Source organism: Erpetoichthys calabaricus, chromosome 16 (assembly GCF_900747795.2).
Source record: "Erpetoichthys calabaricus chromosome 16, fErpCal1.3, whole genome shotgun sequence".
NCBI classification, from domain to species: domain Eukaryota; kingdom Metazoa; phylum Chordata; class Cladistia; order Polypteriformes; family Polypteridae; genus Erpetoichthys; species Erpetoichthys calabaricus.
The window spans coordinates 66,724,963-66,737,833 of NC_041409.2; the positions used below are offsets into that span (position 1 = coordinate 66,724,963).

A 12,871-nucleotide genomic window follows, 5' to 3' on the forward strand; every position below is an offset into this window, starting at 1 on the left:
AGGGGCACTTGGATGCCCACTGAGTAAATATTTCCTGGGAACTCTTTTCACAGATCATCCTTCCACACTGATGTAAAATGCAGCATTTTGGCCAGCGTGAACCACCCTGCATGGCTGGGCATGGCACAAAGCTCTGTTACAAGCTTCACACACACAATAATCACAACAAAGGCTTCAAATTTGTAAATAGGCCCAGTCTGAAAACTAACAGTTCAAAATTCACTCACCTGTTTTTGCAGAGAGCAGATGAACACCGTCGATGAGATCCATCTGAAACCATGTCAACTGGATACAAGGGTGACAATGGATTATACTGAAAAAAATACCAACATAATTTTAGGAGAATTTTTTTATTGACATGCATTTCTTACTATATAAACATGAGCCAATTGATGAATGCATTTTAAATTAAGGAAACAAATCTTTGTTTTTTGCCCACTAGTAAATTTCTTGTCTTTGGTAAAAGCATGAATACTGAATAAAAACTGACATTTTTGTAAAGTTTTGATAAAAATATACTGTTTTCTTTCTTTACAATTTGCCTTTATTAAACTGATTTGAAAGGTTTCTGTAAATTAGAGAAAAAATGCAATTAAAAGAAGGTTGTAGGCCACAAGAGTTCCATGCAAATGATGACAATATGTACAGAATACAGTGGGCTTAAGAATTAATGGCACCCTTGACAAAGATGTACAAAAAAGCCATGTAAAATAAACAGCACACCATTAGTCTCTTTTCATTTCTCTGTTCTGTGCCTTCCCCCACGGTGATAGATGACAAAAGCTTTTCCCAAGTGTGCTGCCTCTTTTTCATGTCCTTGTAAAACAAGAAGTTCAAAAAGTTGCTAAGGACTGAATTATATTTAGATAAGCAGTTTTCAATTTTTTTAATCTTCTTAACCAAAGGTAGCATGCATAACCATTCTGACACCTATATTTCAAAATACATTTAATATCATTTTCTTACATCAGAATTAAAAACTCATATTTTCAATCTTTAGAATATATAAGCTCAATGTCCTTACTGTTTATTTACATGGTATTTTTGATCGTAAGGGATGCCCAATAGTGGTTAAGCAACAAAATTTCTTTTCATTAAGTCCTAATTAATTGTAACGAAAAAGTGGAGTGAAAAGCTGTGAGAATGACCAATAGCTTTAACTCACCTGGTGCCCTTTTCCAGTTAACCAGAAACTGCAAAATAACCAAAATAAAGTGTAATTACTACTGAGGTAAAGTATAATTAACCAGTTCCTAAAACAATACACACACAAGCTCACACATGATTACAGTTTTTTAATACATTTTAGTGAATTCAATCAGTGAACAACTAGCATCCAGTGCACTTTAAACTTTCAGTCTTCTGCGTCTTTTAAAACCTCACTAAATGAGCAAATCTGACCTTATGGGTAGATGAATAAGAGATGTCCCTGATCTGACAGGTATTAACACTCTTCTTCCTATTTCCTATGGCTTAACCCAATTAAACGTGTCTCAGAAAGCAATTTAAAAAATGTTACATGTAACAAGCAACTTTTATATTTCAAGTTACCCTGCATTAGCCAGAAAACTCACCCTGACATGCCAGTGACTTTTTTCTCTTTTAAACATGTAAAACAAATTGAAAATAAAAAAAATATTTAACAATAGTCCTGTGACTTTAATCCACCATAACCGTAGCTAAAGCTATTTTATTTCTGGACAAGCAAATATTGTGTGAGCAGCTACAGTTGTAGCCACAGACTTCATGTGTAATTCTGACCATTAGCCTCATTGCATGGCCTCTGAACAAACCATTTAATCCACATCTACAAAGGCTGTAACGATACTCTGTACTCCAGCTAAAGACTTTGCTGCTTTGTTCCTGAAAATTGTTGTGGAAAGGCGCACTGCTCAGAACACAGTAGCTGTTAGTCCACATGTTACCTTGTAAAATCCTGACACAAATCCAAACCAAACATTCAGAGGCATAGACCACAACTCTCACAGAGGAGGACTAGGAGATATGGCGGGACGGGAATATTCCAGTCTACATAAAGCAATTTTAAACTTGTCAGTGCTTCACATTGTGCAACTGTAAGTAATAAAACATAACTACTTCTTTATTTTAATGATTATTTCTCACTAATCCTAAACACGCTCTCTTATTTCATCACAATTCTACAGTATTATCATTTGTAAAATTGTAATTAAATTCTTTGATTTGTGCCCTAGAAGGTCAATGTCAACATCAGCTTTTGGTTTTCTTAACTTCAATGACTTTTTAAAACAGAAACTATTTCAACTCTTGTGTTTATGAGTACATATTCAATATCTGGTGGGGACTAATTCCATCTGTCTGCAGTGTACCAAGAACGGTCTTGTACAGAAGCAGCACAATGAAAGACGTCTTAGCTTAAATATTTCTGGCAGTAAACATAAAAGACCTGGTGGGTCGCCAGTCCCTACACAACATACAATGGTGAAGTATGTGTCACCAGAGGCTAGTAAGATCTACCTGATGATACATCACCACTACAGAAAGAGGCCACTTAGCAAAACGTGCCCGAGAGTAAAAACACTCCAGCTTGGAAAGAACTAGCAATGAACTGACGCTATTAAAGTAGACAGCAGCAGCAATAATAATAATAATAATAATACATTTTATTTATACAAGGCTCCTTTCTAAGCACTCAAGGACACTGAACAAACAATAAACAAAAAAAATATTATAAATAACTTAAAACATCAGAAAATATAAAAATGAAAACCAAACAAAGCCACTGTAATCACAGTGAAAAAGCCATTTTAAACAGATGGGTTTTAAGGTTACATTTGAAAGTTGAGAATGATTCGATATTTCTAAGCTCAGTAGGTAGTGAGTTCCAGAGCTTGGGAGCAGAACAGCTGAATGCTCTGTGCTCCCCATGGTGGTTAGACGGGTGACAGGGAAAGTCAGATGGATGGAGGAAGAGGATCTAAGGTTACAGGAGGGAATGGCAATATGAAGAAGGTCAGACAGATATGGAGGGGCGAGGTTATGGATGGTCATAAATGTTAACAGCAGAATTTTAAAATCAATTCAAAACTTAACTGGGAGCCAATGAAGCTGCTGCATGACCAGACTGATATGGTGGATAGACAGGGTTCGAGTAATGATGCGAGCAGTAGAATTCTGGACTAGCTGAAGCTTATGGAGACATTTATTAGAGAGACCAAAGAAGAGCAAATTGCAATACTCCAGACGAAAAGTAACAAGACTGTGAACAAGAATGGCAGTGGTATGGGTAGTGAGGGAGGGGCGGATGTGATTAATACTACGTAGGTGGAAGTAAGCAGACCGGGGGATGTTATTAATGTGAGATTGGAAAGATAAGAGTACTGTCGAGGATGACACCCAGACTCTTGGCCTGAGGTGAGGGGGAAAACAAAGGTGTTATCAATAGCAAGTGAAAGATTATCGGCTTTGGATAACGAAGATTTTGTACCAATGAGGAGAACCTCAGTTTTGTCACTGTTTAATTTAAGAAAATTTGAAGAAAACCAGGATTTAATTTCTGCAATGCAGTCAATAAGCGAAGATGGTGGAGAAGAAGAGGTGGGTTTACTAGCAAGGTAGAGCTGGGTGTCATCAGCATAACAGTGAAAATTAATGCTATATTTACGAAAGATATTGCCAAGGGGAAGAAGGTAAATAATAAAAAGAAGAGGCCCCAGAACAGAGCCCTGGGGCACACCTGAAGTAACAGCAGTATTGTTGTATTTAGCAACAATAAAAAACATATTTGGAACTAAATTAATATATGCATGGCAAAACATAATTGGCCTGTCTGAATGGCATAGCTCAGTACTTCTGATCACAAAAAAATATAAAAGCTATTATCAAAAAGGTTTAATATGTATAACTTCTTACTCCACAGACACTAAAGAATGAAGTAGTAAGGATGTAGCTCAGTGGCTACCTGACTGGCTAAACTATCTAGTATTCATCTGACCCTGGCCTGGCATATTTTAATAAGAGATCTGGAAAAGACTCTAAAAGTGATGGTTGTACACAAAGATACAGAAGGTGCCACGTGATGAGGAAGGATGAAGAACAGGAAAAGTATTCTCACAGTGGCCACCTTCCTGACTATGGCTTAATCTGGTGCTTAAATTCAAGATACTGCAGGACTCCTCAATGCTTATCGCACAATTAAGTAACACGGTCAAGGACAGCCAGGCTCGGTCACAGCAGTATGTGAACTGCTGCCTGCCTAAAGCATCCTAAACAGTTACCATCCATTGAAAAAGGAACGATGACAAAAAAAGAACGTTTGAGATGTGCATCACATTTTTCAAAAAGAAAACAAATGGCTATTTTCTCTCTTGTACAAAAGCAGTACACTAGTGGCATATTCCACAAAATATAATGAGAGAGGAAAAAATACAAACATGCTAAAAACTCATAATAATAAATATAAGGCAGCTCATAGCAAGGACGCTGACATAGCATGTGGGCTTAAACTCATTGATATAAAAGGGTTAATTGAAGCTTCGCTAGCAGAAAATAAAGACACACTGGTGACTGCAGGATACATGATGGTTGTGACAGCATGGAAAACGGAGAGGAAAGACAACTGACAAGAGGGTGCTTACTGTCCCATAATCAGAGCCACTCGTTGAAGTGAGTGGCACCTGTCAATGCTGGCAAAGAAGAGCAATCCGGCACATTGGACTTAGGTGCTTGCCTTTTTAAAAATAAAAGCACTAAATCAAAGAGCTCTCAACACATTCTGCTTTTTGATCCCTTTGCTTACACCTGTAATCTTAGTTCCAGTGCTGTGAATATAAATTAGCTCTAAAGATAAAAAGAAAAGTCAGCAATATGTTAATGAAAGGCGAAAAACTCAAACCAATATGTATATTAAGGAAATCAATAAAAAGAGCACAAACCAGAACTTACTCTTTTTCATAAGGATCTTGTGAAAAGTGATTTATTCTTTCAACTGACATGGGTGAAAAATTACTGTCCTGGAAAAAAATATTAAATGACAATTTTAAACAGGGCATTTTAACAGTGTTTTTCTTTTATTGCAGTTTATTTGATAATAATAATAATTAGTGAAAGTCAACATTCAGTTAGAACAGTATTTGAAATAAAAGTGTAACTCAGCCTCCTACAGCTTCATAACAGTGTGGTAACAATAACACGGACCACCAGCCAGTATTCATTGTAGTAAAAGGCATGGATGGATGGGCTTCCTGTCCGGGACAGCTGGTGTCCTCTTTCCCAGTCAGGAGGTCAATACAATGGAAGGATAGTTGGAGACTGCCTCCTGGAGCCCTATGCTTCCCCACTATGCTGGACGATAGTTACTGTACCATTTGGTAAAACTCAGGGCTACACAGGATTCGTAGCTGCGGTGATCTGCTGAGGAGAGAGCTTCCCTGTCATGTGGAGATTCCTCCTGACCTGGAAGTGTTTCCCAGATGCAATACCGTTGTACTGGAAATACTCCAGGGTCAGGCTTGATAAGGATATCAGATTACACATGACTAGGAATTGAAGGAGATGATGATTACATGACTGCCTCACAACATTTCGGCATAGTTTCAAATTTTCAAAGCATCACTAGCTTACAACATTTTGAAACCCAATTAACATTCTGCCTGACAGCGCTCGTGCCTGTGGGAATGCTTCCCAGGTATGGCAAGCTCAGCCACCACATCTTTCCTTACTTCTTCAATGTTCCTTCATTCCTGTATGCATTGCACTTCTGGGTGAGCGCTCATCAGATGTCATCTGTCATACATACAGAGCCCACCCCTTGACTTGAGACACAATCAAACCTATCTGACTCTGACAGGAGTCACCACAGACTGGTATGAAGGATTTGCTGGGGATGTTGGACTAGATGACCGACTGAAAATTGATGAAAAAGTCTGTGTAGTGTGAAGAGGTGCAAAAAAACAGAAGCAGCCCAGCCATAAATGATATCCATAAATGATATCCTCCCATGTCCTGACTATGTTTAACATTTAAAAAGAAGTGCAGATTTTAACACCAGTGCATTACGTGGAGGCACTTGTAATTTCAAAAAAAGGATAAAAAGAAGCAGAAAATGTTTGTCTATACTCAGAGTTGTGTTTAATGTTTTTTTCATCCATCCATTATCCAACCCCATATGCCAAAACAAACATATCAATATTAGATTAACCTAAAGAAAACTTAACAAAGATGAAGAGCAGGAAGTAGTTTGTTGAATGTTGGTAAAAGGAAAATTAAAAAGCATGAAGAGAACCAATAAACCAACAAAGCTCCCTCAAAAAAAATTCAACAGCCTGTGAAATGTAATAAGCTCCCTAAAATTGAGACGTAGAGTTAAGCTACAGGGCCCCAAACACTGCAATGATGCCATCATTTTTTCAGTGTAGTAAACTCCTGTTGAAGTTTCTGTTTAGGAATATAACTATTAAAGAACACAGGTGAATAACTGCAGCAAACCACCTTGGCTAACGCGTCTCCTCCACGGGAATGCAGTATATTGAACTAAAGGTTGTTTGGTACACAGCAGCTGATCAACAGACGTTTAGTCAGCACCGATCACACTGCTTCCCACTTTGAACTTTTTCTATAGCTTAGCCTTTATCTTGAGGACAAATTTCCAAAGACACCAAGAAGACCAACTGACAGAGCACAGATACACAGAACATCTGTAAAATGCAGTGTCTCATATTAATATTAGTAAGGAAAAAATGCCTTCATTCAAATTTTCTTGTCATATTTGGGGCGCAATTTGAAAATGTCAGGTTATCTGAAATATTTGTAGGGTTTGATCCCATCAACCAGTTATTCACGTATCTGAGTAGGTGGGACTAACGCCTTTTTCCTTCTAAAGCCTATGGCTACCCCTTTAATTTATATTAATCTTGTGCATCATGTAATAAACTGTCTCATCTTTAAAACACAGGATGAAGTGTTAGATTTTAATATCTCCAAGAGTATAAAGTAAGTCATGCATTATCAAAATATTTTAAAAATGCGTCTCTCATGGAAAAAACCTAACACTCATTTGTGCAGTAACTGTCTGAAAAGAGATACAGAGAGAATACAGCCTTGCAGGGCACCAGTGTTAAGAATGTGTGAGGATAACAGAATAGAGTTCAATTTCAATTGCTCACCGTGTTTCACAAGAAAATTCTGCAATTATAAATGTAGTTGTAAATTAATACAAAAGTCTATCAATTTTTGTCACTACGTATGTTTGAATAGAATGAAATGAGAAAAAAAACACAATCTGACCTTGACATAACTAAAAGCACATCCTCAGCATCCCTACTGCTCAGCAGCCGTGTTAAAAGGGTCGTAATCCCTGTGAGCAGGTGTTGATCTGCTCAGAACACTACTCAGGGCTGAGCTACTGGACACAGATTGTTGTTCTGGAGCTCTGGGGGTGCTCATAATCTTTGCAAAGGTCAGCGGTTACCCCACTAACAGCCTAACAATTGAAAACGTCTGAAAAGGATTTGCTACCTGGTCTGCACAGGCCCATAAGATTTTACAACTGATTTTATTAGGGTAATGCAATTTGTCTAGTTTTACATATTACTGTGTGCCCGTCCATCCATCCATCCATTTTCTAAACCCGCTTATCCAGAGTGGGGCCACGGAGAAGCTGGAGCCCACCCTTTTTGGTTTATAGCTGTACTTATTTAGATTCTTGCCAGGATTATTTATTCATTCTTAAAACATAACTCTATCTTCATATACTGCATTGTATTTCTTAATCTTGCCTTTAACATTTTTCTACACAATTTCCTTCTCTCATCTGTTCGATTCACTTTTATAATTTAAAGGTGCTTTTAATTCAGAAGTTGCCTTGGGTTTATTTCTTCATTTTTTGGAATGATCACATCTCCACACATCCTGAAGTGTCCCAATGGCTTCAGCTAGGGATGCACCGATACCACTTTTTTGGAAAACGAGTACAAGTACTTGCATTTCAGTACTCGCCGATACCGAGTACTTGCCGATACCGAGTACTTAATAAAAACATGATTTAAATTTACAGGTAACAGCTTTAGTCATATAATTTAACAAAAAAAACCAAGAAACTCTCGTCTATCCACTGGGAGGTTAGGCTAATTAGCGACACGGGGCTAACACTGCTTGTCCAAATATCCGTGGTGAAACTAAACGCAGAGGAGGCTTGCAGTAGGCTGTGGATATGTTTTTTCACGGAGTCGTGTAGTTTAGGCAGCTCCGTGTCAGTCATGTAGCGGCGGCTTGGGACATCATATCTGGGCTCCAGAACATGGAGGAGACGCAGGAATCCCACATTTTCTACCTCCGAGAGTGGCTGGTCACTTAATGCAATGTACTCGATAATTGCCTGTGTTATTTTCACAGCACGTGGATTGTCTCTGGACATTTTCTCTCGTCTTGCAAGAGTTTGCTGCAGCGTGGGTTGTGTTGGTTTAGAAGCGTGGGTAAACTCTTTGTACTCGTTGTCGTGTTGGGATTTTAGGTGCTTTATTAAATTACTTGTGTTAAATGCGCTACCTTTTGAGCCTCCTCTGGACAATTTCGCTGAGCACAATTTGCAGTCCGCCTTTGTTTTGTCGTCTTCATTCACTTTGAAATAGTTCCACACGGCTGACATGTCTCGCCTCGCCTTCTCCCCGCTCTGAGCTGCAGCCGGGGCCTGGGGGCGGGCACTCGGCGCCTGTGATTAACCCCTTACACGCCGCTCAAACATAGACATTTCTCAGACCGTGGTATCGGTCCCCGGTATCGGGGGACTTTTAACGAGTACGAGTACTTTAGAAAATGTGGTATCGAGGCCGATACCAGATACCCGTTTCGGTATCGGTGCATCCCTAGCTTCAGCAAACCAGAATTACCCTCTATCAGCTGTAGTGATAATTAAGAATAAACTGGAACATTTAAGAGTGACCTATACACAGCAAAAGTGGCAGTGGTTCATATATAACGTGCAAGTATATACATGAAATGCATAATTGAATATTAATGTAACCCTATAACAGTTCATTTAACACTGGAGATTTTACAGATAAGTATCATGGATGTTTCAGTAACACAGACCAAGCCAGGCTTTCCTGCAAGTGTTGCACCTGATGCACTGTGTAAATCCTAGCAGGTGATCATGCAGAGTGCAGAATTAAATGTTCCCTGTTCTTAATTTGCCAGTTTCCAAAGCATCCAGCTTGGCTGGTGTTATTTCATAGATAAGGGTCCTAAGTGCCAGTGAACAACACAAAATAAACCAACAAAATGTCTGATATGGTGTAGTTCTAATTTTCAATTGCATGATCCCAGATTAAGCTCTTGTAGTGCAGTGCCCTTTGTACACATCTGAAGTAACTGCTATTAATAAAGAGAAAAAAATGTCTATATCAGCAGGCAAATCAGAGTTTGTTACTGTCAGAATGATTGTGTTCCCACAGCTGTGCAGATAGCCTGAGAAATTAAGCAATTGTGTACATTATTAATATATGTACGTATATAAAAGAGGAATTGAAGCATACTCGTTTTAGTCAAACACTGTGAAAACCACACTTTCAAGATGAGCATTAATGAAATACTTCACCCAGAAAGGGATATTTTTTATATTGTATTTTATTTTGTAATTTGTAGTGATGGCTTAGAAAAATGGTTCCTCTCATATGTTCATGAAGATTGGTGATAAAAATAATCTTCTGATACAAAGTAAGTCTATGGTGATCAACACTGGACAACAGCAAACAATATCAAAACATCCATGAAAAAATGTTACATTACTTGTGTTGTACACTCAACACATGAAGTCATCCAGTCTTATGCTCACAACATCCCAAACACTCGTATTTTTACTAACATATTGCAAAATGCCTTCATGAACCAAAGCTGAACATGCTAAGATGCAAACAAGCATTAGGACAGTAGACCGGTCTACTCTTGTTAAATTTATATACTTACCTACAACTGGAGCCCCTTGGTATTATTTAGTGGCAGGCTGTAAAGCAGCCGGTGAATTGACGTGCTTGTTGAAGCATCTTGGGATACGCACAAGTCAGAGGCATAATATTTTCCTGATAATGTTTTCACTCACTTTGGTTTAACTTTTTCTATTCAGTTGTACACATATCTCATTGATCTTAATTACATAATTTGTTACTTGGGCTGGACTCATGACCAATGAATGAGGGTGGGTGGGTATTCAACTCAAATGCTCATTTGCATCTGAGTGCGTTATGTTTAACCAGCCAGCCTGCGATTCTCGAAAGAACTGCAAATCCAAGAATGGCAATCACTTGAAATATCATGGAGGGTGGGTGCGTCCTGGGAAAGTTCATTTAATTAAATAAACATATTTGTACTAAAGCGGTTTCTTTTTGGAGCTGTACAACACCTTCGTTTATTGTTTTTATCCTTGCAGTCTCTTTTTTGTTTTTCCATGGCTGTGTCGTCAGCGAGAAGTCGTTTGCTGACGGCGGCGGATTCGCGTGCTGAAGTGACTATGGCGGCGGATCCCGTGCAGTGGTGTGGGCGGTCGCGTTCGGGTGACTGTACAACCTGCCGTGCATGCTTTACCTCAGGTTTAGTTCACAGGTCATAGCCATGGTAAAGTTTTCATTTAATTAAATAAACATATTTGTACTAAAGCGGTTTCTTTGTGTGGGTGCCTTTGTTCATTGTTTTTATGCATACGGGCTCGTTTACAGGTCGTAGCCATACGGGCTCGTGTTTGTATTACTAATCGTTGAGCTCCTTCCATTTGGAGCCATGACTCCTTTGCCTCTGCTGTGTCAGAAGTGCGTTGTGGGCGCGTTCATTCATTGTGTTTATCCATACGGGCTCGTTTTGTATTTCCGTTAATTGAGCTCTTTCATTGTGGAGCCGTGACGTCTTTGCTTCTGGTGTGTCTGAAGCGCGTCGTAGGAGCCTCCGTGTATTGTTTTTATCCATGCGGTCTCGTCTTTGTTGTTCTGTGGCTGTGTCGTTAGGTAGAAGTCGTTTACTGTTAGGAAGCATACTCCAACTTACACACACTGACTGCCGGCACAGTGGATTAGAGCAAGTTTAGTTTTCAGGTTGTGTTGTTTGGGCGCCACCTACTGACTCTGGGAAGCCGCTGGGTTTGACTCTGGCAGTGCGCATGCGCGTCGGTGCGTCTGCCGTCCGTGCATAAATTAAACTGTGGTTTAGTAATATAGATGATTTAAATGATTTTCCAGGAAATTACTTATTTAACAATATTTTAGTAAAATTAGGGCTACTGATCAATAAAAAAAAATAATCGCAATTAATTGCATAATTAAAATCTTTAAAATTAGCTACAATTTTACTTATTTCCTTCATGCATTTTGATATTTTTCCATCAAGAAGAAATAACTCGGTGATTACCTTCTAATTCAAAACAGTTTAATAACCACTTGCCTGAGCATATTAAATTATGCCAGTTAGTTTATTGAAATGTTTTATGTGACAGAAACAACTGAATAAACTAAACACTAATCAGTTATCAGCTCAAAGTATGTTTCTTTTGTTTTGATCAATATCACAGTGTAGGTTCGTCTAGCACTTTAACTGGTTCTGTCAACGCTGCTGTCTTTAAAATGATATGAAGAAGAAAAATTGCATTATTGATTTTCTGACAATCAAATTCAGCTAATTTCTTAAGCAGATCAGTTTATACTGGTTTCTTTACACCGGTATGTGGTACTGCATCAAACAGAGGTCTTTAAGTATCTTGGGGTCTTGTTCATGAGTGAGGGAAGAAGGGAGTGGCAGACTGACAAGAGGATAAGAACAGCGTCTGTAGTCAATGCAGACACTGTACTGGTCAGTCGTGTGTGGAGAGAGAGCTAAGCTGGAAGGCAAGGCTCTCAATTTACCATTCAAGCTACAGCTCTACGGTCACAACTATTGGGTGGAGTGAAAGAATGAGGTCACAGATGCAATCTTCTACAGGGTGTCTGAGCTCAGCCTTAGAGATAGGCTGATTAGTGAAGGAATTCAGGGCGACAACAAAATAGAGTTGCTGCTTCTCTGCTTTGAAAAAAGTCTGTTGAGATAGTTCCGCCTTCTGATTTGGTAGCCTCCTGGATGCCTCGCTGGGGAGGTGTTTCAGGCATGTCCAGCCAGAAGAAGTCCTCAGGGCAGACCCAGGACATGCTGAAGAGATTTTTTCTCTCAACTAGTCTGGGACTGCTTTGGTATCCTTCCAGAGGTATTGTAGGAGGTAGTGGAGTGATGGGATGTCTGAGCATCTTTGCTGAGACTGCGGACTCTCTCACCCAGACCATCGGTAGAAAATGTATATATGGATTCATGAATGGTTGTTTCAAGGGACGATCAGAGCTTGAATCAGGAGTCTCACAGTGGTTTTTCCCTTCTCTTTCTGTATTGAGTGGTCTGACCTCCAATAGGCTACTGATTGGAACAATTCCTGACACAAGCCTGGAGATCCCAGCCTTGAAGGGCAAAGCTGTTGATCACTACCTTCCCAGTCTCAGTCTGGAATGAAGATAGCTCCCACACGTTAAATGTGTGTAAGCCTAGGCTGTGACAAACAGCACACATAAGACAGATATTATACAATACATTATCATGGCTGTGCTACACCGCTGCTACCATCTATATATATAAAATCCCTATGTGCGTCCAGGTGTCCGTGTGTGGGTGTCTTCTGGTGAAGAGCGCATGCGCGGGGCACGGTGCGATGCGTGATATTACTGTCAGAGAAAGTTAGAGGCGTTTTACGGAAATACAAACCAGTATTACTGCAAGAGGAAATTAAAGGTACACAATACAGTGACGCATATTACAGCCACATACATGCCAGTATTACTGTCAGAGGAGATTAAAGGCATATTACCGACGCGCACGCCTGTATTACCGCCAGAGA

The 12,871-nt window shown here is 39.3% G+C and overlaps 1 protein-coding gene across 2 annotated transcripts in view; it reads right to left on the reverse strand.

The window, feature by feature from the left end:
* The window catches only part of gpatch2 (G patch domain containing 2), a 133,882-nt gene that overhangs the window by 51,889 nt on the left and 69,122 nt on the right, over positions 1–12,871 (reverse strand). The window contains exons 6-9 of one of the 2 annotated variants that reach the window (XM_028822082.2): positions 4,924–4,991; positions 1,166–1,193; positions 724–816; positions 228–313 (exon numbers count right to left, since the gene is read on the reverse strand). In XM_028822082.2, the coding sequence (XP_028677915.1) occupies positions 228–313; positions 724–816; positions 1,166–1,193; positions 4,924–4,991 (275 nt within the window). The remainder of the gene's footprint in view (positions 1–227; positions 314–723; positions 817–1,165; positions 1,194–4,923; positions 4,992–12,871) is intronic. The other variant, XM_051919978.1, reaches the window with a different exon arrangement.